This window comes from Gopherus evgoodei, chromosome 10 (assembly GCF_007399415.2).
Source record: "Gopherus evgoodei ecotype Sinaloan lineage chromosome 10, rGopEvg1_v1.p, whole genome shotgun sequence".
Lineage (NCBI taxonomy): Eukaryota > Metazoa > Chordata > Testudines > Testudinidae > Gopherus > Gopherus evgoodei.
This window is the reverse complement of record NC_044331.1, coordinates 66812749-66840646: the sequence shown is the minus strand read 5'-3', so window position 1 is coordinate 66840646 and position 27898 is coordinate 66812749. Positions and strand designations below refer to the sequence as shown.

At 43.8% G+C, this 27898-nt stretch overlaps 2 protein-coding genes across 4 annotated transcripts in view; one reads left to right on the top strand and one right to left on the bottom strand.

The window, feature by feature from the left end:
- LOC115658215 (nodal modulator 3) overlaps positions 1 to 24549 on the bottom strand; it is a 34521-nt gene extending 9972 nt beyond the window's left edge. The window contains exons 1-23 of one of the 2 annotated variants that reach the window (XM_030576719.1): positions 24397 to 24549; positions 23098 to 23187; positions 22479 to 22524; positions 20788 to 20888; positions 19714 to 19820; positions 19430 to 19502; positions 18666 to 18818; positions 16952 to 17089; positions 13416 to 13505; positions 12613 to 12718; positions 12000 to 12150; positions 11368 to 11545; positions 9858 to 9999; positions 8655 to 8786; positions 7690 to 7826; positions 6702 to 6789; positions 5714 to 5777; positions 4667 to 4762; positions 2453 to 2662; positions 2069 to 2151; positions 819 to 978; positions 538 to 664; positions 40 to 153 (exon numbers count right to left, since the gene is read on the bottom strand). In XM_030576719.1, coding sequence (XP_030432579.1) covers positions 40 to 153; positions 538 to 664; positions 819 to 978; positions 2069 to 2151; positions 2453 to 2662; positions 4667 to 4762; positions 5714 to 5777; positions 6702 to 6789; positions 7690 to 7826; positions 8655 to 8786; positions 9858 to 9999; positions 11368 to 11545; positions 12000 to 12150; positions 12613 to 12718; positions 13416 to 13505; positions 16952 to 17089; positions 18666 to 18818; positions 19430 to 19502; positions 19714 to 19820; positions 20788 to 20888; positions 22479 to 22524; positions 23098 to 23187; positions 24397 to 24528 — 2718 coding nt within the window. In that variant the 5' untranslated portion in view covers positions 24529 to 24549. The other variant, XM_030576721.1, reaches the window with a different exon arrangement.
- Positions 24550 to 27601: 3052 nt separating this feature from the next.
- Positions 27602 to 27898, top strand: part of LOC115658214 (multidrug resistance-associated protein 6-like) — a 57519-nt gene continuing 57222 nt past the window's right edge. For both annotated transcript variants that reach the window (XR_004002207.1, XM_030576718.1), the window contains exon 1: positions 27602 to 27681. Coding sequence is in view for 1 of the 2 variants with exons in the window: in XM_030576718.1 (XP_030432578.1) it covers positions 27628 to 27681 (54 nt within the window). In the remaining variant the exon portion in view is untranslated. The remainder of the gene's footprint in view (positions 27682 to 27898) is intronic.

The window sequence follows — 27898 nt, the reverse complement described above, 5'->3', positions numbered from 1 at the left end:
CTTCCAGAATAGGGAAAATCGTAACTGCGTGAACATTACCAGGTTGGAAAAGGTCAGCATGCCATTGTCCTGGGTAAGGAGGTTAGACCGGAACATCCCTCCACTAAGGGATAAGAGAACTCCAGCAAGAGGCTGGTCATCTTCAGCTTTAATCTGTTTTTAAAAAGCAGCAATGATCAATGAACACTAGCAATGCTACTGAACTCTGCAATTTACTTTATAAAGCATTAACATCCTCGGAAAATTACTGACAGTCTCAAAGTAGTTATGAAAACAATGGTCTAAATTAGGAACACACACACAAAACCAGTATTTTGTAAGTGATTCTAACACCTTCACTGTGATACATGCAAGATAATTTCTGCATAGCAAGTCACGGTCCACCAGGGAGATTTGTTCCACTAATTAGTGACACCAAAATCATTCCAGGGCAAAATCTCCCCATATCCCACAATTATTTCTCTGCATTTGGGTTTTTTGCTCGAGGCTTTGACTGCATACTCTCTTGTGAGGAACTTGAAGTGTGAAGAACATTACCTCAAAAGTCACTCCAGCAAGAGCAAAAGCTTTGAAGTCCCCAACTGTTCCCTCTACTTCAGTTAAAACAAACCCTTCTTTCTGTGCAGTAACAGTATATTCCAAATCACTGTGGAGAGGGCCAACGCTGCAAATAAAAGGAAACAAGAATCAGTTAAAAAGAGAAAGAAAAAAAATCTACCAAGAAGCATTCAGACAGTACACACACACAGTTTCAAGTTTATAGTCCTCACAGCATTCAAACTAGGGCAACCAAAGAGACGGACAATTGTGCTATTTACCTATAGGCACCTTTGTCATCAGTGAAAACTGTGATGAGTGGTGAAGTCACTCCCTTTTCGCCAATGATAATCTCAACGCCCTCCAACTCAGGATGAATCTGCCCTTCCAGAAATAAACCTGCCTTTCCAAGAATCTCTATCAGCTTCCCAGGGCAGCTTTCTTGGAAAGGAAAGAAAACAGACAGTAACAATACACTCACCCTGTGCTCTACAGCAACATCTCAGCATCATCAGAAGTCACTGACTGAGGTTCTTTGGCCTGAGTTATGCAGGAGGTCAAACTAGATTTACTAGATTAACTCTCAGATAAAGCACTGTGTATTATACATGCTTGGAGAGGAATCAAAAGGCCATAATACATCCACAACTGACTTTAGTATTTCAAAGCTGGGGCGGGGGGAGGGGGACGAGGGAGGAGGCAGCGTGAGGGAGGGAGACACCTTGTGCCACATTAATGACATTACCCGGGGGGGGGGGAAGGGAAGGAAAAAAAAAAAAAAAAGCATAAAACCATTTGTGTGCAAGAATCAAAAACAATACAGCCTGGGACAATATTCAAATGTGTATGAGACACACAAGCAGTCCAACACTTTCTTGGAGGTATCAAATATCAGAAGGCATTTACCTAAGAACCAATGGAATATTGGGCATAGGCAAAGAATTTGTAACTGTACTGCAAACTATCCGTAGATGGCAAAGATATTATAAACTAATTTGTTTCATGCGGACTATTTTTTATTACTTCGTTACAAAAAAATCTCTGGAAACAGAAATCTAGATTTGCCAGATGAACTGTAAGATGAACAAAAAAATACAAAAATAGAAATCTATCCCAATAGCTAATTGATAGAGCTAATCACAATCAAAAGCTCAAGTCTGTTCCACCATAGATGTACTCTCTTCACCTGTATAATGAAAGAAAAGACTTGACCATTCAGCTATAGCTTTAGTAACCCTACCTTACAACACGTCTTGCACAAAAAAATTTCAATTTATCGTTATTGATATTGTTATAGTGCCTGCTGGGTATGAACAAGGACTCCTGAGGGAAACATCTCTCTTTATTATCCTGCAGCTCAAACACTACATTTTCAATGTTTAATAAGTGAAATTAGGCCACACAGAAACTGTGCTGCAATTGAAAGGGTCTACATAATGCCAGAACAACCCTAGAAGAACACTTTATGAATTGATCTGTGGGAATGTGACTTGGCTTTACACTGTACGTTTACTATCTTACACATATTTACCTCCACTGACAATTGTTTCCACGGAGGGTGGGTAGAAAAGCAGCTCTTTTGATGAAGGTGTCACAGTGATTTTCTCTCCAGACCTAGATAACTCAAACAAGACCAAGATTAGCAGCTCTCATAACACTGCCTAGTGATTATAATGCCCATAAAGAGACTTTAAAAAAATCAACTATCAGTAAGCTATTAAACAAACACTGACACTATGTAGTACAATTGCCTTTTTAGGCTGCAGCCACAGAACATTACCACAGGCACTAAAGTAGCTTGGACACATTCCACCCAGATGACAGTGGTGCACACGCAGTGTGGGATGATGCAAGTTGGATAACATTAGACAACAGCACCAAGAAAATGGTGCTGCGTATCTGTGTGCCATAGTACCTTGCCCAATATGAAAATTCATATGAGAATGGCCCTTGAAGTTCTTCCACCATTTCTTGTACTGGTGGCTTTGTTCCTTCCTCTTCCTGACTCTTCTTTTCCCTCTCCTGTCTGCGAGCCTCAATTTCTGCCAGCTGTTGCTCTCTGCGCAACTCTTGCAGTGACTTCAGGGGTCCTAGAACTAAGGCAGGTTCACTGTCAATTGAAGACCTGAAAGTGGAAATGAGAAAACGAAACAGTCTCTTTGGAACTGAGGCTACGTGCTCATTACGTCTGCAATGACACAAGCCTCTCTCCTTGTTCCATATTGCTCAAATCTCTCTGGTTTCCTCATTTTCTTTATCCATCCTCCTCTCATGCCACTACCTATTCCAAGTGCAAACAAAACTAAAGCAACTTCAAAAGCAGAACCAACTTCCCTCCCGCATACCAGCCATCTAGTCCCAGAAACGCATGTTCACAGAAGACACAGAAAGCCTACCATCAACTTAGCCCAGAGGAAAATTGCCTGGTTTACTCTAGAATGCGGAAATATTAAAGCTTCACATTTTGAAGCTACTTGACCACAGCAGCTCAGTTACACAAAACAAATGCAAGCCCGTGAGAGCTCATATTTCATTTGCCAGTGCTCTGAAACTTTAAAGACCTCAGCGAGAGCCCTGCTTAGAGGTGCAAAGTGTGCATGGCCAAAACAGCTACAAAAATAAAATCAAGGGGACCAAGTGCTGATGCTGAAGGACAATAACTTCAAGTCACCAGTCTTCATAAACAAACAAAATGTCTCAAGTGAGGTTTAGACCCCAGTTCAAGTTGTGAAAACAAACTTGACAGAAATTCAGATCAATAGAAACATTTCAATTTAGACAATATATACGTGCACTATATATTGAAACAACAAAACATTTCCCTGCAGCACCTGAATCCCAAATACTGTAGCATTAACATTTATACAGCATTCTAGGTGCATATGGTGGTGTATTAGGACTATACACATATATATGATCATTCTCTTGGGGAAAATGAGCTAGAACTGAAAGCTGACCTCGCAAGTCTACTTTTATTTTCCAAGATGAAGAAAATGTACATAGGAAAAAGCTAATCATAACTGTGAAAAGTCAATTCCTTCTTTTACATTTAGTTCCATTATAATAGTCTTGCTCATGCTTCAGATCCTTGGAAGTAGGAATTTTAAAAACAAATAGATGGTTTTTAACATAAGAACTGTCCCTTAAGATCTGGGACATGTTTTCCTTCGTTTCATAAAAGGCACTTTCTCTAGAAAGCTTGAAACAGACTAGAGCAGATGTGTTCTGTGGACCAGCAGTAGTCTGCAGAGCACTTGCTGGTGGTCTGTGGAGAGCTGGTTGGTTGCATGGTATTGTATCTCCTTGTTTGTGGCTGCTAAGAACTGTATTTAATAAAGCTAACAATTCATTGTTGTTACTTTTCCAAGTTAGTAGTTGCTGTAGCTGCCACAGGTTTGTTATGCTAAGAGAGGTGGGGCGCTGCAGGGAAAAGCACTCTCTTTTAAGATGATTTCCATACCGTAAAAAAGCCCAAACTAGAAAATGTGAATATGAGCAAAGCTCTAGTAAAGCTCTGATCATCATCAGCCTCATCCAGACAGATATGGCACCTCCAACAACTACAGTGCTCACAAATCAGTGCCCCCTTGTGCGCTGTGTGTTTAGCTGAACATAAACGGGCACATTAGTGTGTAATCACTCTGCATGGTTCTCTTTTTATAGCTTCTTTACATCAGTAACAGGCCTCTAAAACAGAAGACTCTCTCTTTTAAGTACTAAAAGAAAAAACAGATCCCAGGATTAGAGAATTCAGAACAGGCTAATATGTCGATTCCCCTTTTAGATTCCAGCTAAGGGGCAAGTCACTAAAAAAATATGAATTCTTGGAAAACCATAATCCGGGGTTGTTTGTTTTTTTAACCCTGGTACAAATAAGTATAAAAGGGCTAAATGGGAATCAGGAGACAACGTTCAAAACAATCATCAAGAAACCCTTATACATCCATAGAGAGTCCCAAGCACACAGCATGACCTGCCACTCAAAGAATGCTGTGGCTAAAAGTGGGATCTCTCAAGAAGCAGTCATACAGCTGTGCTATAGACTGCAGTATTAAAAAACTGAATAAAGCTTTATGCAATAATGTCTTTTTTTTTTTTTTTTTTAACCACAAGATTTCTTTGTTCTTACTTAATCGTAACAGTCACCTCCATCAGTTTATCTGTTGTTATTGTTCCCAGGACATGGTGTCGAACTGCAGTGAGTGTCAGGATACTGGGAGAAGATCTGAAAATCAGAGCAGCAAAGAGGTGAACTAAGTATCTCCTTTTAAAAAAATTGAAACAAAAGCATCTCATTTAGCTGAATTTGCCCCCAAGAGTCCCATGCACTTTACAAACTTGGAAATACATGTTATATGGGGAAGGCAGTGTGGGCTAGCTAATAGGACACTGCACTGGAAGTCTATTCATAGGGCTGTCACTGATCTGTTCTATACCCTTGGACAAGTCACTGCCTTACTCTGGGCCTCTGCTCCTCCTCCCAATCTTTGCCCGTCTTGTCTATTTCAACTGTATGCTCTTGGGACCAAGGTCTCCCGCTATGCATTCGCACAATGGAGTGTCACTCTTGGTTAGTATCTCTGGGTGCGAGTGGCATACAAGAGTGAGACTACTCCACCCACCAACCCAGGCACAACCAGCTCAGGTAGCTCACCACTGCACAACAGCAGTTTAAGGGGAATACTTTATTCAATAAAGACAGCAGGCAAAAGCAAGGCAGGTAGAATGTAACTACCAGGGCTGGAATTTAGACACAACACTGTGGGTAGTTACACAGTGCAATTCATCTTTGTGCACTTTGTTACAAGTCTTTTGCATGCCAATCCTGACAAGTGATCGATGGTCTATGTAAAAAGCCATTTTGATGTTTGCTACAAAGAAAGAAAATCATTATTCAGAGAAACAAAGCTGTCAAAAATATCAATTTAAAATGACAAACGCATTTTGAAAGCTTGCTATTTTTAAAATATGGATGAGAAGTTTTTGGCCATATCTAATGAACATGAAAGTCTCTCTCCTCTTTCTAACGTTGTGATAAGGACTCCCTCTACTGGTTAGAATGGCTCACTGTCAATATTTTAAGCTTGATTTGATGAAAGTCTCAGGTGAGGAAAGCATCTTGAAAGGGTATTACGGAAGATACATGTCAAATACATTGGGTAACGTTTGTTCTTACGTGTCATAAATGTAGTACTTGTGCTCAAACTGGTGACAGGAACGTGGGGTCACTTCATACACACCTGAAGAGTCAAAGACAGAAGCACCGAAAAGATTGAAGTTTTCTGTGTTAACATTCAGCAGAATTCTAAAGACAGAATATGGCCAAAATTTGCGCCATTTAAAGCAGTTTAATTAAAATCAGTGCAACCCCTTCTGTGGGCACTAACAAGTTGTTTTACCTCACTTGAATACCGGAGAGAATAATAGAGAGGCACTATGGGCTAGTCCCCAGATTTTCCCAGACCACACTGATACAAACAAAATTAGGCAGCAGGGCAGGTGGGGACATGCATAGTCTGTTGTGATACTTGTGTGGACACAAACTGAACAGGGTTACTTGTAACCCATTAAGGTGACCAGTCTCCAACTGGTTACTAACCACTGCAGTATCAATAAGACAACTGACTTTAACAATCAACTGAAGATCAAGGCCTAACACTGAGTTAAACCCAGAGTTGTGTGTTGATTTTCCTACTCAGCAGGCTATCAGAGGCATTCAGCACAGATAAGTTTTAAACCAAACTTCCTGAAGTTCCTTCTTCTGCTTTGAAAAATCTTTGTTATCTTCTATTTCAAACCTATTCCAGAAGGAACCCTGGACTGCAATCAGACCTATGGGATTTGTGATGTCACATCTAGAAAGGAAAAGCCCAGTTATGATCAAAATATATGAACCTTTAGCCTGCTAAATTTAAACGGCCAAAGATCAGTGCCTTTGATCCAATTCAATGAAAGTTTCTTACCTCAATTAGTTTGTGAGGAATACACTACCCCTTACAGAAGAACTAAATAGTATGAGAGACTGCATAAGCCTTACAAGGTATTTCTATATGAACAGGACTAGTAAACACCATTCAGAGATTTAAGGGACCCCAGAAGATCAGTTACTTTAAAAAATATTAAACTTCCAGCAATGTTTTAAATCAACATTATAAAGAAGCTACCTGGCTTTGAAAGACAGAATCGGTTAACTCCTTTGGACAGGTTATAAACACCGACATTCTCTGGTCCATTTCCATCCTGGTAAAATTCCTGAATGAGGGACCCCAATACAAAAGATTATCAGCAGGTACCAACAAACAGTATTTACATGGCAAATACTAATTACAGCACTTCTATAGCAGTTTCCAACCAAAGATCTCTAAAGCCCTTTACAAATGTTGTGAGGCAAATCTCAAAGAGCTCTAAGCCTAAATACTCTTGTGAATTAAATATTGTCCTTATTTTACAATCCAGGAGAGAGGGGCAGTGGCAGGCAGAGAGATCGTTTGTGATTGTCACATATGACATCAGTAGTATAGCTGGGAACAGAACTCAGATCTCCTGATTCCCATTCCCGTGCTGCAACTATGGGTATGTCTACACTACAAAGTAAACCCAAGGTTAGTGGGACTCAAGTCAGGGGACCCATGGTTAGGGAACCCTGGATTTGAGCATCGCCTACTTTGTATTTTAACCCTACGTTAAGCCTTTTCTAACTCATGCTCAAACCTAGGGATCTGGCATCCACTCAAGTGCACAAACCTGAGTCAAAGTAACCATATCCCAGAGTTCCTAGCACTCCCCAAAATGTGGCTGCTCTAGCCATAGGACCATGGTGTACTTTGGGAAAACTTTACCACTCACTTTGCAAAAGCCTTGATCAGTTCACTCTCCATTGCAAACCCAGGCTCTCTAATAGTGTGCTTGCAGATGGGTGATCAAAAGAGAATGGGTTCATGCAGACCTGAGCTGCTGCATTTGCAAAGAGCAAGGAGCTCCCATTTTCCACAGTGATCCTCACACAAGTCTACGTAATACTCTATCACCTCTGAAATGTGTTGGGCAGAGCTTTCAACCAGGAGGATAACTGCAGAGATTCCAAACTGTGTACACGTCGGACTGTGTTAAACTGTGCTTGTAAGAAAACATGAGAACATGTCACGTACATACCAGTGTAATTGCATGGGAAAGAGAACACCTCAGCATATACCCAGTCTGCCTGAATTCTATTCCAGACACATCTTCCTCCAGAACTTCCAGCTCCAAAGACTTATTCTTCCAGCACCAGTCTTCATGTACAATGCTTACTAGAAAACATGCAGCACAGAGAAACGCTGTGACTTATAATGGTGGGAACAAAAGTTTTCCTTGTTGCATGGATGTCTCATATGACTCTGATTGCTCCCCAACAAACACTTGCCCATCCCAGCTACTCAACAATTTAAAACCCATTGAATACAGACGTGGCAACAGGTTTGGGGAGGCCTAACCAACATCACGTAGCCATGCAGCATCACTGCTAATCCAAGCGCATTTTGCAACTGAAAAGCTGAACAGCAAAACCTTCAAGCTGTTCCCATTTCCTGATCTCATTGTGGGTGTGACACTTTGAAAGGTGCCTAGAGGAGTTGCGATCCTTTGAAAATCTCTCCTTATAAGACTACGTTTTGCTGCCAGGTTTAAGAGGGAAATCTCAGGGAGCGAACACTTTACAGTGGCCTGGTAAGGGTTTCTAAAACACTGTTAATGGTAGTCACTCAATTACTATAGGAGTTGGGAGAATGACAGGTAGAAGAATTAGTGCCTGATCAATGCTATCAGTTTTGGCATAACTACTTATACGTAAATGGCCCTTTGATTTACACCAGCTAAAGATCCAGGCCTGCAGGTATAATTTCCCAGAGCCTATGGGTCTTTGATTGTAGATTGATTTCAGGGCTGGATACAAAGGGCAAGAAAAGTTGAGGATATTCATTTGTAATATTTTCCAACTACTCTCAAACATCGTGTATCCAACTTGTGAGGCAAGTACTGGAGTACAGCAGGACTACAGCCAGTTTAAGGAAAGGAAGCAGATTACAGTTACAAATTTAGTTACTGAACTAGCATATTGAGAAATTCTCTCTAATCCCTACTTTTATATTTGCCAGGTAGCACATTCTCAAACGTGAAAGCCACAGAGTCCATCTTTGCTGAAAGCTGGAGGTGGCGCTTCTCTCCCTGGCGGCTCACGGACTGCAGAGCCACCGTCAGATCACCACAGGAGTCTGTAAAAACAAGCGAGACAGACAAAGGAATTACAATGACTTCTAGTTTGCAAACCAATCCCGTCTTTCACATCCTGAGCTCTATGACTACAGGAAATTAATCTTTTAAGGGGATTATTTCTTAGGCGCTCATTTACCAGAGCTTTGCTGTATTTTTTTAGCGAGTTTTAGTTCATTAAACCACAATATATTCTTGGAGACCAGCTGGTGATCTACTGGGAGCTGACAACCAGAGGCCCAGATTAGACTCCTGGGTTAATCCTCTATACATAAGTTGCAGGGCCTAGAAACACTGCCGAGAGAGAATGCTCAGTCCCTGGAGAAGGTGCATGGGGAACAATTTAGGTGCAACTATGACTAATTCCACAGAATTCTGACCCCAGTCCTTTCTGCTGGAGTTGGCAGACAGTTGGGGGTGAGGGTGGGGGGGACAAGGGGAACCTCAGGACACTATGTGCAGCTTGCGGAACCCGCTGGGAGGAACAGGGACATAGTCAAACAAGTGTACTCTGTGAGTATGCTTGTTGGTGGTTTAGGCCTTGAGCCTACAAACACTCATGTGCACAAGTAGCTATTTGTGAAGTTTGTTCTTGTGGCAGCCTTTACATTAAATACACTATCCCTGCACCGGAAAGATACACACTTGCAATCAAGACCTATTATCTATCAGCTGGTGGGTTACAGCTGTAAAAGATAAAGTAGTGTGTGCTGGAAGTGTGTTTAGTGCAGTATAGGACACACAAAGAGCCTCTGATCCTGCACACACTTAAGTAGATACATAGTTTTACTAATGCAAGACACCCCAATGGCCCCAACAAAAAGAAGTCTTATTGGACTGTAAGCTCTTCAGAGCAGAGGCTCTCTCTGTCAGCGTTTTGCATAACATAAAGCACCCCCTGGCACCACACAGTAAGAAGTCGGCATTTACCTGGGTTAGCCCTGCCTGCAGATTGGAAACTAGTACTGATCATAACAGCGCTCACGTTGTGCTCAGGTGCAGGGACATCACACTGACCACGTACGCTACTAAGAAGTCACCACCCGTGCTTTTACTTCCAAGGCAAGTCTTACCCAAACAGGAGATTTTCCCCGAAACTGATGCTAGAAACTGAGAAAAGGTCACATCCATCACTGGCCTGTCTGCAACAGTAACAGGGAACATTTTTGGTTTCAAAGCAAGTCCCGCTCTGCTTTCAGCCTCCGGAATGATTACCTGCAGGGTACACCACATCACCAGAAGCTTTTATTTAAATGCTACAATAATTGTACTGCACACAATTTATCAGGGATTAGTGGCTGGAAATTTACTGTATATCTTAGAGAAAACAGAACTTGCCCTTCAGTGCATTTGCTTTTCAGGATTATCTGGTCATTACTGCAAAAATATAGTTCTACAGAGACACAGGTGTGACAGAGGGAGGCCACACCCCGGGAAAAATGGATGGAGGGAAGCTTCCTCTTTCTTACACTATCCAGTCTAGCTTCCTCCTAAAAGCTGCTGAGAAACCTGTGCACCAGGAAGCCACCCAACAGTTTAGTCATGATGACCTGCCAATCCCACAAGTGGCAACTGATAGGAACCACCACTTTGGTAATGTCAGCTCTGCGAGGGCCAGGGCAGCCTGTATCTACGAGTCGTCAACCATCTCCTAAAAGCATGCTTCCTAATCCTTTTCCAGTGGGAAACAGCTGCAAGTTCCTGAGCTCTCAGCTGGAAGGGGATCATCATGTGTGTCAGCCTTAGTTGCGCCTTGTATCTCAAGCAGACACTTAGGCTATGTCTACACTTATGCTAGTGTGCGGCATACATACACTGCTCTCCCCCGGTACAGGTATAAATAGCAGTGTAGACAGTGAGGTACTGTTTAGGCAAATAAAGCCATGTCAGAACCTTAGGGTATGTACTCTACACAGCTCTCTGCACACCCAAGCAGTGCCTCTCAAAGCTATACTGCTATTTTATCAGTGTAGCGTCCCGCTGCTGAAGCCTTTCCCTGCCAAAGTAAAAGCAGGGAGCTGCTGGAGCCTTTCCCCACTGCCTCCCTGCTGCCAGTCTTCCACTGCTGCATGTAGCTATACATACCCTGCACACCATCACCAGCACTGACAAAGCCATAGAGAGCAGGAACAGGCAGACTGCAACAAGTTGTCTGACACGTCTTACTCACACGGCAATATAATAGGACAAGATGGAACGGCAGACAGGATTTCAAACCAAAGACACAGATGAAAAACAACACTCATCCTTCATACGTTCGTTAGTCTATAAGGTACCACAGGATTCTTTGCTGCTTTTACAGATCCAGACTAACACGGCTACCCCTCTGATACTTAACATTCATCCTGTGTAGCCTGGTCTCCTATTTTTGCCAGCTGTAAGCAGAAAGGAGCATAGGAAATTTAACTCCATTAGAATACAGCAAACATTGTTTTGCTCAGTGTAAAGGGGATAAAATACTGGGGAAGACACCTTTTTGGATTCTTAAACACAAAGTAAAACATTAAAATATTAGTTTTCTTGAGTGTCTAGAAAATTACTCAGCTTTTCACCGGAGAAGAAGAAAATGAAGCTTGCTCTTACCTGGATGCTGTATGTGCCCAATTTTGCCTTAAAACAAAATATTCCATGAGGGTCAGTCTCTGTTGTAACCAAAGATGCTTTGTCCTTGTCTTGTGGCATCATGATAACCTTGTATTTATTGAACTGTTTGACTGTGTCAGGGAAGCGAGTTACCGAGATCTGACCACACACACTGAATCTACAAATGAGATTGCCATCCATTAGCCAGAATACACAGATCCCACGTAAAGTATGTGCATTCAAGCACCATTAAAAAAGAAATATCACTAAGTTGGAGAGAGAGATGTTCAGCGCAGTGCATGCCTCTTAGTTACCACAAGAGAATCCAGTAGTATTAATGCAAGTTAATGTATAAGAATAAAGTTGATTAATGGAGTTACCATGCAGTTACTGCCCAACATGTATGTTTTAAATTGACCTACACCATCCCATAATAAGCTAAGTGTTTCCCAAAACTAAACACTGAACACATTTCTCTTTGGCTACAACAGCTCATTGTTAGCACAATGCTAAGTAGTATCTATGCCTCTGGTACTACAGATCATGCACTCAAAACTTTGAAAATCTAAACCTGTCTATTGAAGGTTGGTTTTTTAATCAATTCACGTTTCTACCCTTAACATTGTACTCACCCTGTTGCTATGATGTCAGCCAGCTGAGGTGTGTTCGGTGCAATTTTCACTGTAATCGTATCAAAGAAGAGGTGCTCTTTCTGTGCATGAATGGTGTACGTGCCTGTTGTTATGTTTTCAAGGCGGAAAGAGCCGTCAGCTTTTGTCTTTACTATAACAAAAAGACAGGACAGTGAGGAAAAGGTGTGTAAAGTGCATTTTCTTGTCAGAGTTAAGAAAAAAATTCTCAGACGGCCTTCAAAGCTCCAGGTTACTTTTAGCGAGCATTGTGTGGCAAGATATAGTTAAAGGTTTGTTGTTGTTGTTTTTTACTAACACAGCTTTTGTTTCTGTTTCTTACAGCTCTGTCCTTGATGTGGCAAGTTTTAGAAAGAGAAATTGTGACAAAGCTTTAGAAAAGTAGAACAATACGATTACAGCGCTGTTGTTCTCATAACAGACTGAAAATGGAAAATTAATCGAGTGACTGAAAATCCCTTAAACTTGCCAAATAAACCACAATGAAAGTGTCTTATTGCCCTCTAGTCTTTAGTTCAATCTCAGGCTCTATTCCCCTAGTTCAGTCTTACTTTAGACTTTCCCTTAGCACCATAGGTCAAGGATTACTGTGCACCTTTAATTTGGTCATTCAGTGTCACAGTAGCATCAGCAACACCTTCTCCTTCAGGGCCATTCAACACCCTGCCTGTGACCGAGAAGCCCATTACGTGGAAAACAGGCTGTTGGGGAGGAAAAAAAAATTGTTATATGTTGGATACAAATGTTAAACAGTGTTTGGCTGTACACTTGCAGTTAGGGCATATAGAACAGATTGTTTTTAAACACAGGAAATTTATAAAGAAAAATTTCTTTTCACTTTTAGGACTAAATCTCTCTGATGTGTTCGCTACATAAATTCAGATCAAGATCAAAATCAAAATCAAAGCACCTTATATCAACAGCTGCAGAAGCAGGATAGCTTTCAGCTCATTCTTTGTATTATTGTATTGCCTCTAAATCATGAGCAGGACCCACTGCACTAGACTCTGTACAAACACTAAACAAAATGACAGTCCCCGCCCAAAGAATTTACAATCGGAGGAGCTCACATAACCAATTTAAAAGGTTACTATGCATTTGCAACAAGGAGAGAACAAGTTCACTGATCTGGAGGACTATTTTCCCAATTTTGCTTTAAAACCAGGCTCAAGTGTCAAAGCACCATGTCACAGCGTTCAGATCTTCCTCTCTTATCAGCTTACATGCTCTATAGTTTGCTTCATACCCAAACATGGATTAGGAATTTGCTTAACACTGATCATTAGGAAGAAAACTCTGTTGGAACAAATCTGTTTCCTACTAAAACAAATGCAGATGTTACAGGTATAAATTTACAGGGAAGCTTTTCTCTGTAAATATCTGCATTTAACCCCTTACCTCGACTTTCAGACTGTCATGTTCTACCAAGAAATCCAGTCTAGATGGAGCAACATCAAAGGTAATTCTCTCTCCCCTGTAGAATGGTATCTGGAAGAAGATGCATTTCTTTGAGTCCTAAGCAGCTGTGGTATAACCAAGGCATTGTGTCCTATGTGGCATATTAGACAAAGTGATGCTGCACAAATCTGGCACCCCTTGGTTGCCTTACTGAAATGGAGTTGAAAACTTGCTGGAAAAATAATTCAGAAGGATGGAGGAATGGAACGAGTTAACCTTTCAGAAATGTTCTGGTCTAGCAGACTTACATTTAAGCATAATAAAGGAGAAATTAAATTAGGCAACCCAAGCTCCATTGTAAAAGTCACACGTAAACACACACAGCAGGGAATTAGTAAGTGTTGTCCACACAATCAAGAACAGCAAATATAAACGGTTATATAAATGCTATACTCTCTTTTTAGGCATTTAAAAGCTGGCATTCAAGCCAAAATATTTTCACTAGCAGTCCCGGCATCTAGTGCAGAGGAGGATTTATAGCACACACACAGAAGATTGCCTCATTGCAACTGCTTGCAGTTTCCTGCTAACACACCCAGCTACAAAGCAAGCAGCCACTGTAAAGAGGAAATACATTTCCTCACTGTTTACTCTCAAGTTAAGATGGGTCTTACCCTAGTACTCAGCCCTACATATTTTCAAGACGTTATCTGGTGAATAACAATGAAATAGGCACTGAAGATTTCCCAGGTTTTATACAAAGAATGGATTTACACAATTTCTAGTGGTGAAAGGAGGAAAACAGCCAGGACTTCTGCATCCTATTTTTCAACTCTGTCACTGATTCCCTGTATACCTCGCCCAAGTCACTTGACTGCTCATGTCTTACGGTATGTCTACACTATGAAATTAAGTTAATTTTATAGAAGTCGATTTTTTAGAATTTGATTTTATACAGTCTATGCGTATGTCCACACCAAGCTAATTAAGTTGGCGGCGTGCGTCCGCGCGACTGCGGCTAGCATCGACTTACAGAGCGGTGCACTATGGGTAGCTATCCCACAGTTCCCACAGTCTCCGCTGCCCATTGGAATTCTGGGTTAACCTCCTAATGCCTGATGGGGCAAAAACTTTGTTGCGGGTGGTTCTGAGTATATGTTGTCAGTCCCCCCCATCCCCCTCTTCCATGAAAGCAACGGCAGACAAACATTTCATGCCTTTTTTCCGGGGTCCCGTCCATCACACTTGCTCAGTCCACTGCCTGCCTGGATGATGGAACCCCAGGCAGGCAGTAGGCTGAGTGGGGCGGACGGACAGAGCCCCAGCAGACAGCGGGCTCCATCCTCCAGCTCCTGCCAGCCGGGGTCCCACTCAGCTGGCAGACCTCGGTGAGGTCGATCAAGGGTGCCTGGACAGACATGGTTATCCTCCTCTTAGAGCACCGAATGGGAGCCAGAGACTCCAGGTCATTCTCTTCTTTAAGTTTCATCTGCCTGGAATATCATGCGAGCTGGAGGCTTCTGCCTCAGGCTGCTCTCCCAGCCGTCAGCACTGCGCGGTCGCACCAACCCGTCTGCCCCTTGCTCCCATGGCTCATGAAGCCTGGACAGTAGCAAGGAGCAGTTCGACTTGCGGAATGACAAATCCAGAACGAAGGATTGCACGCTATGGGCCACATTAAGATTATTTCAGAGTCCTAGATAGCATTTAGTCCCTATAAAAGGCTTCATGAAATTTCCCCCACCCCTAACAAAAATGTTAACTTATCAGAGCAGATGAAAGAGTAAGGAACCCGGGACTAAAACTGAGAGAGAGCTTCCATATTATTTAACACATAATTGATATAATTCAAAGTAAAATTTCACAGCACGGTCTATTCTAAGACTAAAAATTCAGGAGGGGAGTCAGAAAAAGGAACAGTGACCTGTTTCTGCCCGGTTTTGAACAGGGGATGTTTTGTGTGTTAGGTGAACGTGATCACCACTACACTACGGGGCTTTGGCATGTTAGGTGAACGTGATCACCACTACACTACGGGGCTTCTCTTTTTTTGCCACAGACTTTGCCGAAAGCACAGGAATGTTTTCTCTAGCTACAGAAGCTACCTAATGAAATGTCTATATCTATGGCCTTCCTGCTCACAAAGTGGTCATGGCCCCATCCATGGCTGACACAGTGCGGAGTGCATGTGAGATAGTGAGCTGCCTCAGGCAGGATCCCTAGCAAGGCATGGTACTTTTGCCGTTATATAAACACAGCAATTCTTTCCTGGCCTCTGCCACTGAATGCCTCCACGCATTACACTGTGCCCCAGCAGTGCGGGAGGACTGCATGAGTTCAGAAAACATGTCATAGCAAGTGCATTTTTTCGCCTTCTAATCTGCAATAACCTCAGGGATGGAGATGATAGGGGGAGCGTAGAGACATTCTGGGGGGACTGCATGGTTACCTGTGCTGCTGAGTGCTGCTGCATTCGCCATGCTAGCCAAACAGGAAATGAAATGCAAAAGTTCCCGCTTTTCCTATGTACCTGGCTAGTGCCTCTGAGTTCAAAGTGCTGTCCAGAGCGGTCACAATGGAGCACGCTGGGATAGCTCCTGGAGGCCAACATCGTCGAATTGCATCCACACTACCCCAGATTCGACCCAGCGATGTTTATTTCAGCGCTAATCCCCTCATCGGGGAGGAGTACAGAAATCAATTTTAAGAGCCCTTTAAGTCAACAAAAATGGCTTCGTTGTGTGGACAGGTGCAGGGTTAAATCGATCTAACACTGCTAAATTCGACCTAAACTCGTAGTGTAGACCAGGGCTTAGTTCACCCATCTGTGCCGAGGGGGAGAGGGTTGCCAGATGACAGATGCTGGTCAGAACAATCTCTGATCAGTGGGCAGCTTTGGGATTTCAATGGGAGGATCAAATGCACTGATGCAGCTGCCTCACTTATATGTACTGACAGGAAGGTACAATGTTAGTGCAATCATAGCTGCGGGTGCCTCTACGTCACTAGATAAAGCCAAGGGAATGGATGCATGGTGCATTCCAACCATTCTACAGGTTGCAATGCCAAAATATTCTATACCAGGCCCTCGCATGAGACCTAATTAGAAGACTTACAAGGTCTTTTCCTCCCTGGCTGAGAGTGGATATATTTATTAGGAATTGTGAGTGAACTAAAGCAGGGTGGCAAAAGAAGAGATCTTTAAGGATACAATCCAGCAACAGCTATCTGCAGCTTTCCAGTCCAGTACAAGCCCCAGGGGAGGTCTGTGACTGGCTGAGCTATCCAGATGAGAACCTGATTTGCTTCATAAGCACTGCCTCAGAAACCACACCACACAGTTCTTCCACCCCAACTTACTTCAGCGCCCAACTTTTTACACTGCACAACTGTTTTCCAGCTATTTCATCCAATACAGAAAGCTTCCATTAGTGCTGTTTTGGCAGCTAGAAAATTATGAATTCTGGTTTAGAAAAAATAAGAAATCCAACAGCAATCTAGTATACAAAGAAGGGATGAACTTTCTAGTTACCTACCACAGTGTATTCCCCACTCGGTAAAGACAGGAAGGTGAAAGATCCATCCTCTTTTGATATAACGTTGCACAGATAGGAAAGAGACTCGTCTCTTGCTTGGAACCCATCAACTGGAGAAATGTTGCAGCCCATAATGTCCTGTGCAAATAAAAAGCAATATTACTTCCTTCCAGGGCCGCCCAGAGGATTCCGGGGGCCTGGGGTCTTCGGCGGCGGGGGGCCCTGCTTTGGTGGTAATTCAACGGCGTGGGGTCCTTCCATTCCGGGACCCGCCACCGAAGTGCCCCGAAGACCTGCGGCGGGAAGCCCCCGCTGGTGAATAACTGCCGAAGCGGGACCTGTTGCCGAAGTGCAGCCGGGTCTTCGGTGGTAATTCGCCGGCGGCGAGGCCCCGCCGCGGGTCATTGGGGCACTTTGGCAGTGGGTCCTGGAATGGAAGAGCCCCCGCCTCCGAATTACCACTGAAGACCCGGCTGCACTTCGGCGGCGGGTCCCACTTCAGTGGTAATTCGCCAGCGGGTGGTCCTTCCGCCCCTGAGCAGAAGGACCCCCCGCCGGCAAAGACCGGGAGCAGAAGAAACTCCAGGGGCCAGGACCCGCAGAGTTTTCCAGGGGCCCCAGAGCGAGTGAAGGTCCCTGCTCCAGGGGCCCCAAAAAACCCTTGTGGGGGTCTGGGGCAAATTGCCTCTCTTGCCCCCCCCCCTTGGGTGGTCCTGCTTCTTTCTCCCATATGTTCTATCTCCTCCTGAGTGGAGAAAAACAGCTATGCTTCACAAAGAGGGACAGATTTTCAAAAGCAGCCTCTAAAATTAAATCTTCAAATTTGCACCCATGAGTTCTTGTGCACATTTTTTTTTTTTTTGGTGGTAGGTGGGTAGCAAATGTTTAGATGTGACACAAGACTTGTGTGTGCCCTTAAGGGCAGAGTTTGAAAGTCTGTACACACCAGAGAAAACCACATGAAATGTTATGGTAGCAAGTTTAAAGGCACAAGAATCAATAAATTCAACATCTAACAGCTGCCCTGCATGTTTGTACAGTACTATTTGTAATCCTGTGGACAGGATTAATATTTTAGGCTAGAGGTGTGTTTTGGTTCCCACCGCCCCTCCAAAGAGTGATAAGCACTTAAGAACAAATGCTTTCTGAACCAGAACAGTAATTTTCCTAGTCCTGGGCTACAGCAGGTGGGGGCTGGAGTTGCCATACCAAAGGAGATCAAGGTCCATCAGGTGTGGTATGCTGCCTCCAACTGAGGCCAGAGTTTGATGCTTCACAGGAAGATGAAAACCCTAGTGCTGCACAATGCTCCGCCAGAAGTTCTTCCCTGACCCCTGTGGTGCTTGTGCGTTGCTGGAGAAACCCAAGATTTGTGACCCAGAGGTTAGCATGCAGGGACAAGTAACCGGACAAATATGACTTTAAAAAAATGTAGGGGATTAAATCCCCTTTCTCGCCCTCCCAACAAAAATCGTATGACTCTGATGTAAACATGAACACGTAGTTTTACATGTACTGCAACCTTAGAGCTCACACATACGCTTAATCTCACTGAGCTCATGTGAGTAAAGTTAAACACAAGCAGACGTGTTCATAAAATCAGGGCCTTTTTGTAAAAGAATAATTAAAGGAACACCATTATTCATTATCAAACTTCAAAATGTTCTCTATTTACATCCTTATTACTAATAAAATGTGTCTGATCTGTCAATACCTCTTTGGTGACTGAGGAGGAGAAAAGAAGAAACATGACTCCTTTCATGGGTTCCCCATCACTCCGCACAGAGCCTGAAACATTGTAGCCAGCAACGACTAGAGGGCCAGCAGCATAGGCATTAGAATTGGTCACTCGCACCACTGTGTTCGCCTGAAACGTAGAAGCGAATACATTTCAATCAAAAATAATAATAGGATGCCTTTTATACCGTTAAACAAAGCAAGACAGCTAAACAATGCAACTACATACATAATATTCAAAAAGGATTTATAATCCACAGCATCATTATTCAGGGTGAGGGTGATTCAACACAGCAACAAGCAATGTGTCAGACAGAAGACCCCGCTGAAAAACTACGATTAAGTTGCTTTAACAGGAGATTGGGATGGACAGAAGTCCATGGGAAGTAAGTGTCACTACTCCTAAGGCCTGTTCACCCACTGGCCATCTCAACATAAGACTGGACTGCAAACTTTCTGTTTACATATACAAGCAGGAAGGTGCAGGCTCTGCACATGCATTTTTGATGATGTACAGTCATTCAGCCTGCTAGCCCTGTACCTTTAAAGCCCAGCCTGACAAGGCAGTTTCCCACCTCCCAACTGAAATTTACAAAAAAACATTGATCTAAACTTGTTTCACTGATTCAGATCTTCTCTCATGTTCATTCCTAATTACTTAAAACAGAGTGCACTAATCAATATACACTCACAACAAACAGAAAGTCACCTCCTTTTTACCAATGCTTTCTGGGCACTAACCTCTTTCAACGTCCAGGTAGGATGAGATGCAAAGATTTCATATTCTCCGGGAAGCACTTTGAAAAAAGCAAACCTGTGCAATATGAAATGTGTTATTTTTCTCAGCATTTCCAGCATATTCATAGAACAAACAGATAGCGGTACACATTAGAAAAAATATTTAAGCAAAATAAAAAAAATTAGCAATAATCCCAAATAATTTAAAACATTTTCTTCCCAAATCTACTAATACAGTATAAACTTAATAAATCAACCAATCAATCGCTTGCACACATAAAACTCACTTTCCTCCAGCTTGGGTCACAGTAGCTTGCATGTTTACTTCAGTACCAGGATTTCTCAGTACAACCTGGACTCCTGCAGGACCTAAGGTTTGACCTTTGCTGAGAACCTGTCAAGATGAACAAAAAGTACAGTAACTCCTCACTTAACATTGTAGTTATGTTCCTGAAAAATGTGACTTTAAGTGAACCAATGTTAAGAGAATCCAATTTCCCCAAAAAATTCATGTAAATGAGGGGGTTAGGTTCCAGGGAATTTTTTTTCACCAGACAGAAGACTATATACACACACACACACACACACGGTATAAGTTTTAAACAATTTAATACTGGTACACAGTGATGATGATTGTGAAACTTGGGTTGAGGTGGAAGAGTCAGAGGGTGGCATATTTCCCTTACTGCTAAACGATGAACTAGCAATTGGCTGCGCCCTCAAGGGTTAACTCTCTCTCTCTCTCTCTACATAAGGCAGCAGGAATGAAGGGAGATATGCGCATTTCCCTTAAGTACACTGCCTTGTTAATTAGATCAGCTTGCTGAGAGGCTGCAAGCTCCCTCCATCCTAAATCCTGGTCTGTCCCCCCTGCTCTATGGAAGATGGGGTAATCAGGGTGCAGATGCAGGGGGGAGGGGTCACCTTGACATTAGCCCCCCTCTTCCTTCCCTCCCGCCCCCACCAAGCAGGAGTCTCAGGGAGTAGCTCCAAGGCAGAGGGTAGGAGTAGCAAATGGCAATGAGGGGAGGGACACAGCTGAACTGCAGGCAGCTGCTGCACAGGGAAATTAGGGGTCCACCCTGGTTCCAAGCCCCCACCAGCCAGCTGCAACGGGCTGCCCTTCCTGCAAACAGTACACAAAGCAAGCAGCTGCCAAACGATGTTAGAAGGGAGCATCACACAACTTTAAACGAGCATGTTCCCTAAGTGATCAGCAACATAACTACAAAACAAAGTTAAGCAGGATGACTTTAAGTGAGGAGTTACTCTAACTTACCAAGCAGCAGCATATTGCTCCTAAGAAATAGACATGCATTGTTAAAGTGAGATGCGGCAAAAGAACATAAAAGAAGTCTAACCTTTCCAGTCACAGAAAACCCTGTAAACACAAAGTTAATATCGCCTCCTTTTGTGCAAATGTCATTAACACCATCCACGTGGATGTCCACATTAGTTGGCTCTGGGGGAAAAAAAAGAAATTGCAAACTACATTAGAGGGTCTATTTTACTGCAGCTTTGCAGAATCATCATGGAAATTTACTAGCCCAAGCACAGTAACAGCTTGCCAACCCTTACCATATGAAGGGACTACTGATGTTTAACTCACCTATAAAAAATTACTTTCCCCAGGCAAATGAGAGAATCGCCTCATTATTTTGTACACTATTTTTAGTGTTTGATTGCATTTACTGAAATGTTGTAAGCCTCTTTAAAAAGCAAATCATTTAAAATCAGAAACAAGTGACTGAATAATGAAGTCATAAAATGTTCTCATTAGAGAGGTCCTGGAATATAAAGACCTGCAATTGTCAACCACTTAAAGTTGCCTTGAAAATATCCACCTCACAGACACATTAGAGTCAAGCTAGTAGGTCTTCTTCCCTCTCCCATCTAGCGACTTAAGTTTCTTCAATGAAATACAGTTAAAGTCAACATGCACTTTTTCCGATAATGTGGTAAAAGGGGAAAGTCTTGTGGCTGGTGATTTAGTCTGGGAGTTCATTTTAGATAGAAAGATATTTAATTAGGAAAACAAAACTTAGTTTATTTACTGAAAATCCTTAATGCTAGTTTCTATGTTCATTCTTCAACCTACAATTCAGTGTTTCACTGGAGTGCCAATACTCCAGCAGCCATTTTCCACATTTGAAGGAGTCCATAGCAGTAACCACCCCAAAGCATGGCCCATAGTAAGAGCCTCATGAGCCCCTTCCCCTACCCATAGTTCATTCAAACTTCTATTACAAGCTCCAAAACTCCATGCATCTTTATTCTATAAAATTGAAGATCTTGGTGTCTTCTGGGAAATTTTTCTTCCCAGAAGAAGGAAGAGTAACATCTTTATAAACTAGAACTAAAGAAACACAGTATGTGTTGCTGTTCTGTAGTTCCCGCTTTCTACAGTTAAGCTTTAAAAAAAGAGTTTCAGGACACACTGAACACATTCAAGATGCCACCAATACTCTAAAATGGTCATTATTTCTACCAATGCATTCACAATTGCCCTATTACAATTTATTTATATACAAATAAGAAGCTCCTATCCCAACCACTGGACATTGGTGACATCTTTAAAACAGACACGGTCTGATTTTCAAAGGTACAGAGCATCCACAGCTCCTATTGACTTCAGTTAACTGATGGGCACTCACAGCATTTCTGAAAGTCAGGCCTATACAGTCCACGCATTTCAACCAGTGCAAATTTTAATAAATCCAGCAGCCTAACCCTTAGCAAAGGCAAACCACAAAAAAGTCAAATTTAAAAATACCCTATTCCGCTGACCATTCTCATTTCCATCCAGAACCCCCACTCTCTTCAAGCAGTATAGCCTATACAGGTGACCAGACTGTCCAGTTAGTGGTTTTTGTTATGTGCACAATAAGGATTGGGATGAAACCAAACTAATTTTCAAAGAGAGCTACATTTAGAGCTTATCTCATTTGAAACAATTGTTTTTTCCTGCCTACAAATCAAAGCCAGTCTAAAGGAGGCAATGGAATGGCTGCACGTACAATTGCACCACTTATACAACAGATCGAATACTCACCAAAGCTCCACCCAAGAGGCGGCTCAATCTTAAGAACAAAATCCCCCTAGAAAAAGAGCATAATGAGGATCTGTTTATTTAAATGGAATCATCCAGCTTAAAGAAAAACATTCAGTGCAGAGTTTCAATGTTTTAGACTGTACATAAGAACACATTAAAAACATCCAAAGCATTATTTTCAAATCCCTGTGACTACTTGAGTATCTCCATTCAGGAACTAGGTCAGAGGCCTCTCTCAACAGGGACTTCCAGGCCCCAGTCCTGCCATGAGCTGCATGCAGAATCCCACTGAAGTCTACAAGGTACCATAGGCACTCAGGGATCCGCCTGTGCAGTGCTCATTGTAGGACTGGGGCCTAAGCACTGGAAGTCTGAAAGCCTCCAAGTTATGAGGAGCATAATTTAATTAACCAATTCTGGGAAAAAAAAAAAAAAAAAAGCTCTTATTAGAACATTTGAAGCTATTTCCATTTTTTTCCCCAATGTAAGCATCAGCTTTCCCAGTGTAACTTTGCACCAAACTCTAAAAAGACATTTCATCTACAAACAGGACTGAAAATTAAATTAGCCCATTATGTTACTGCATGATAGAGAGACCACAACAGCTTTGGCTTCTTACCTTGTCATACAACGGAATCATGAAGTAGCCATTATTTGGGGCACAATCTGTTTGGTATTTCAGAGTCCCATGCTTTGTATATAATTTTATCTACAAGAAAGAGAAAAAGATTAAAAGTTGTCTCTGAAAAACTCACATGTAAGTGAAGTCTGAAAGAGGAATTCCCAGTGAATTTTGCACTTCAAAATCATCACACAGTTCCATGGGGATAAGAGAGGGGAAATTTATGGGGGGTGGGGTAGGAGAGAAGGAGAAGAATCACACAAAAAGGTGAATCTCAAACTTGGGAAAACATGGATGAATGTTTTTAAAAGAATGCAACTTAAGAGCAAAATGCATTAAAGAAATACTGTCAACTTGAAATCCAGTCAACATAAAAAAATAGTTAAAGTGGTTTCACACAAATTCCCAAATGCTCACGCAATCTCTTTTGTGGTTTTACAATCACATTTTCCTAAGGGTGTTTTTTTGTTTTTGTTTTTTTAAATTGTTCTCTCTCCCTCTCCTACTGCCATACAAAACTGACAAACAAAATGGAAATTAAGTGACTGGCTAGTCTGGGAAAAACAATGAACCTTGCTAAACACAAAAAGCTGTCAAATGCACAAAATGGAAAAAAGATTCTCTCTGTAGTCTGCCAATTCAAATAAGATTAGATCTTGCTAACTCTTGTAGGCAAAAACATTCAGGCAAAGTTTGATTTTTAAGTTGACAGCCTCCCTTTAAAAGGGCATTTAAAACCCCCACAATCCTCTGCAACATAAGATGGACCTTAAAGACAGCAGAAACACATGGGTTTTAAAGACAACAAAACCAGTTTAAAAAAAAATAGTAACACTCCTTTCAAACACATCAGCATCCTCCAATTTTAAAATACACCTTAACACTAACTTGGGAGAGGGATAGTTTGGGGACTATTTCCCATGGAAGGCGCTGACACACAGGAGCGATGGGTGACCTTGTAAAAAAAAAACAAACCTGGACGGGCAGATAAAATCCACCATTCAAACCACCAAGGGGCCTGAACCAGATACCCTCCAACTCTGGGCGAGATCAGATACGGGCTCGCCAGCGTGACACGCACAAACCGGGGGGGGCCCGGCTGCCCCTGTGGGACAAAAGGGACGGCACGTGCCAGCCGCTCTCGGAGCCGGGGCCTGAGCAGAGGGACCCAGGGACTGAGGAGAACCGGGGCTGTGGCGGAGGAATCCCCCGCAGGGAAGCACGGGGCACAGGGACGGCCCCAGCCCCAGGGGGCGCCCCGGAGGCGGGGTCTCTGCGGGGACCCGGGCCGCTCACCTCGATCAGGGAGTAGCTGATCTCCACGTCGGACTTGACGAAGCCCCCGCACCCCACCACGATGTCCTCGGAGCCCCGCGCCAGGGCCCAGCACAGGGCCCAGCAGAACGCGGCCGCCCAGCCCCGCCGCATCCCGCCCGGCTGCCCACGCGGGACAGGAGCAGGCGCTGAGTCACGCTCCGCGGCTGGGCCACCGCAGCCCGGCTCTGCCTGCCCGGCGACAGGCGGCTCGCGGAGAGGGCCCGAAGGGCCGCGGAGTAGGAGCTGAAACCGCAGCCTGCTGCCATCTGCTGGCCTGGAGGATTCCCACACCTGAGAGCCCAGACTCGGCCCCATCCCTCAATCCCGTCCCCCCCAAGCCATGCCCCATCTCCCCATGACCATCCATACCCGCCCCCGCCCCATCCCCAATCCCGTGCCTTGCCCCAGGCCCTTCCCCCCATACTCCTAAAACCTACCGCACCCCTCTCCACTCCAGGCTCCTATACCCTCAGTTCCTATATTCTGCTTCATTTCCTCTCCACCCCCAGTTCCCATCCTAAGGTTTTGTCATATAACTGCATCTAAGCAAGTGGTACAAGCCCTAAAATTTGCTACAAACTAATGAAATTCAAATACTGGGCAATGAAACACACAGCACTTCTCTAAGACCATTTTAAACCCCACTTATTTCCTATGTCCACACTAACTTTGTGCTCTCTCTGCCTGTTATCAACATAATCACCTAGAAAAATAATTTACCAGCCCAGGTTATTTATAGTTATTTTGTTTAAAAAAAGGCTGATGTTTGAGCTCTATTATACTTTGCTCTGGATAACCTCATGCAACCCAATGCCAAAGCAGGGACAGAATGTTTTAGATGGTGCCACTGATACTGCAGAAATCTTCCAGCTAGGGTGAGCAGATGTCCTGATTTTATAGGGACAGTCCCAATTTTTGGGTCTTTTTCTTATATAGGCTCCTATTACCCCCCACCTCCTGTCCCAATTTTTCACACTTGCTGTCTGGTCACCCTACTTCCAGCTAAAACAAGGCATGAAAAGATGTACAGAAGCCAGGTATTTGCTATAAGGGGAAGCCTAGAGAATCTATCTCAAACAATCTGTTCACTGGCTTTAAGCACTCAGACCAGAGTAGGCAACCTATGGCATGTGTGCCAAAAGTGGCATATAAGCTGATTTTCAGTGGCACTCACACAGCCCGGGTCCTGCCCACCAGGGGCTCTGCATTTTAATTTATGTTTAAATGACGCTTTTTAAACATTTTAAAAACCTTCTTTACTTTACATACAACAATAGTTTAGTTATATATTATAGACTTATAGAAAGAGACTTTCTAAAAACATTAAAATGTATTACTGGCATGTGAAACCTTAAATTAGAATGAATAAATGAAGACTCGGCACACCACTCCTGAAAGGTTGCCGACCCCTGACTTAGACATTACTTAGCATGTAAACTCATCAGGCAGGGACCATCTTTCTTCATGTGTTGGTATAGTGCTTAGCTCAATAGAACCATGATCCATTAGCTCCTATGAACTATTGTAATACAAATTAATAATTATTATTAATAACAATACTGAAGGCCTAATTTTCTTTGGTGCGGAGCTTCTACCCTTCCCAGTGAGTTTAGGGCTTGGCTACACTCGAAACTCCAAAGCGCTGCCGCGGCAGCGCTTTGAAGTGTGAGTGTGGTCACAGCGCCAGCGCTGCACGTGCTCCACCTCCCCGTGGGGATTAGTTTGCAGTGCTGGGAGCTGTGCTCCCAGCGCTGAGGCACTGTTTACACTGGCGCTTTACAGCGCTGTAGCTTGCTGAGCTCAGGGGGGTGTTTTTTCACACCCCTGAGCGAGAAAGTTACAGCACTGTAAAGCGCCAGTGTAGCCAAGGCCTCAGTTAGGGCTGCAGGCCCTCAGTAACTTTCCAGCTAGGGAATGCATTTCCCTCTCCAGCTCCTATATAGATATTTTCTGTGGTTTACATTAAGGGACAGATTTTCAAGAGCTCTGCACCTAGTAGCTCTCATTGTTCTCCCTGAGCATTTTTGAAAATCTGGTCAGTTCATGCAGGTGTCTCAGACCTTGTCTACACAAGAAAATTGTACATATTTATCTAAACTTGCTTAGGGCTGATCTACACTAGAAAAGTAGGTTGGTTTAACTACATCGGTCAGGTGTGTGAAAAATCCACACCCGAGCGGCATAGTTAGGCCAATCCAAGTCCCCATGTAGACAGAACTAAATCAACAAAAGAATTCTTCCTTCAGCCTAGATACTACCTCTCAGGGAGATGGATTACCTGTGCTGACGGGAGAATACTTCCCATCAGCATAGCAATGTCTACACTGAGCATTACAGTGCACAGCTGTAGCATATTAACTGTAGTAGACAATCCCTTAATAACTGATTTAGTTTAATCAGTGCAACCTCCTTGGATTTTGGATTAACAGTGCATTATAACAATTTAGTTTGATTCCTCCTGAGTTAATTAAGGGTATGTCTACACTACAGAGATTATACCTGCATAGCCACAACAGAAGGGGGTGTTGGTGTAGCAACACCAGGTTGCTGAATGAAGTTAGCTAGTCGCCAGAAGCCCCCTTTCATTGCCATAGTTGCATCTACACAAGGGGTTAATGCAGCATAGCAAAGTCATTCAGGGGTGCAGTATTTCCACACTCCGGGCCCTGACCCACATGCCTATGCTGCTATTGCTTTCCAGTGTACCCCAGGCCTAAAAGAGATCATTAGTGTTAATTAGTTAAATTGATGCAACTTTCTCTGGGCTGCAAGGTGAGCTAAACTCTTGGAAATCTGACCTGGGGGCCAATCCTAGGCAGTTTGGGGATCTCACTCCCCAGCAGTCAGCAGAGATACATGGGTGGGGTAATGGAGCAGGGAATGGGGTCTGACTCCCAACCCTCCCAATCTGGAGCTGGGTGTTTGTATCCGCGCTTTGACTCGCTGGGACGTTCCCATCGGGGTGCGGCCTCCGCTCCAAAGTCTCCCCAGGTTCGGGGCCGGTCCGTCCAGGCCCAACCCCAAAGGCCATTTGCTAGGCAGACAGGCCCAGGCTCTGGGCAGCGCCCCCGGACCCCTTCCCCCGCCCCGGGAACGTCACACATTAACCACCCTGGCCAGGAAGCCACACACGCGGAGGGGGCGGGCGGCTGGAGCCAGCGCACTGGGCCAGGCCAGCCGCAGCCCCCGCCGCGCTCCGGAACTCGCACCATGGCTGGGGGTGGCTGGTTGTGCGGCTCCCGGGAGGGCTTCGCTGGCCTCTGGGTGAGTGAGCTGCCCGCGTCCCCGGCTGTGGGGGCGTTTTCACCACCCCTCTCGCCCCCGGGCGGCAGCGGGGCATCGCACCGGCTGCTCCCTGCCCCGCGCTGCAGCTGGGCACGATTCGTATCTGGTACCCCGGTTGCAGTGCCTGTACATAGCCCAACGCTGGGGTCTGTGCAGCGGGGAGCGGGGCACTTAAAGGCCGCCTAGTGCCTGGAGT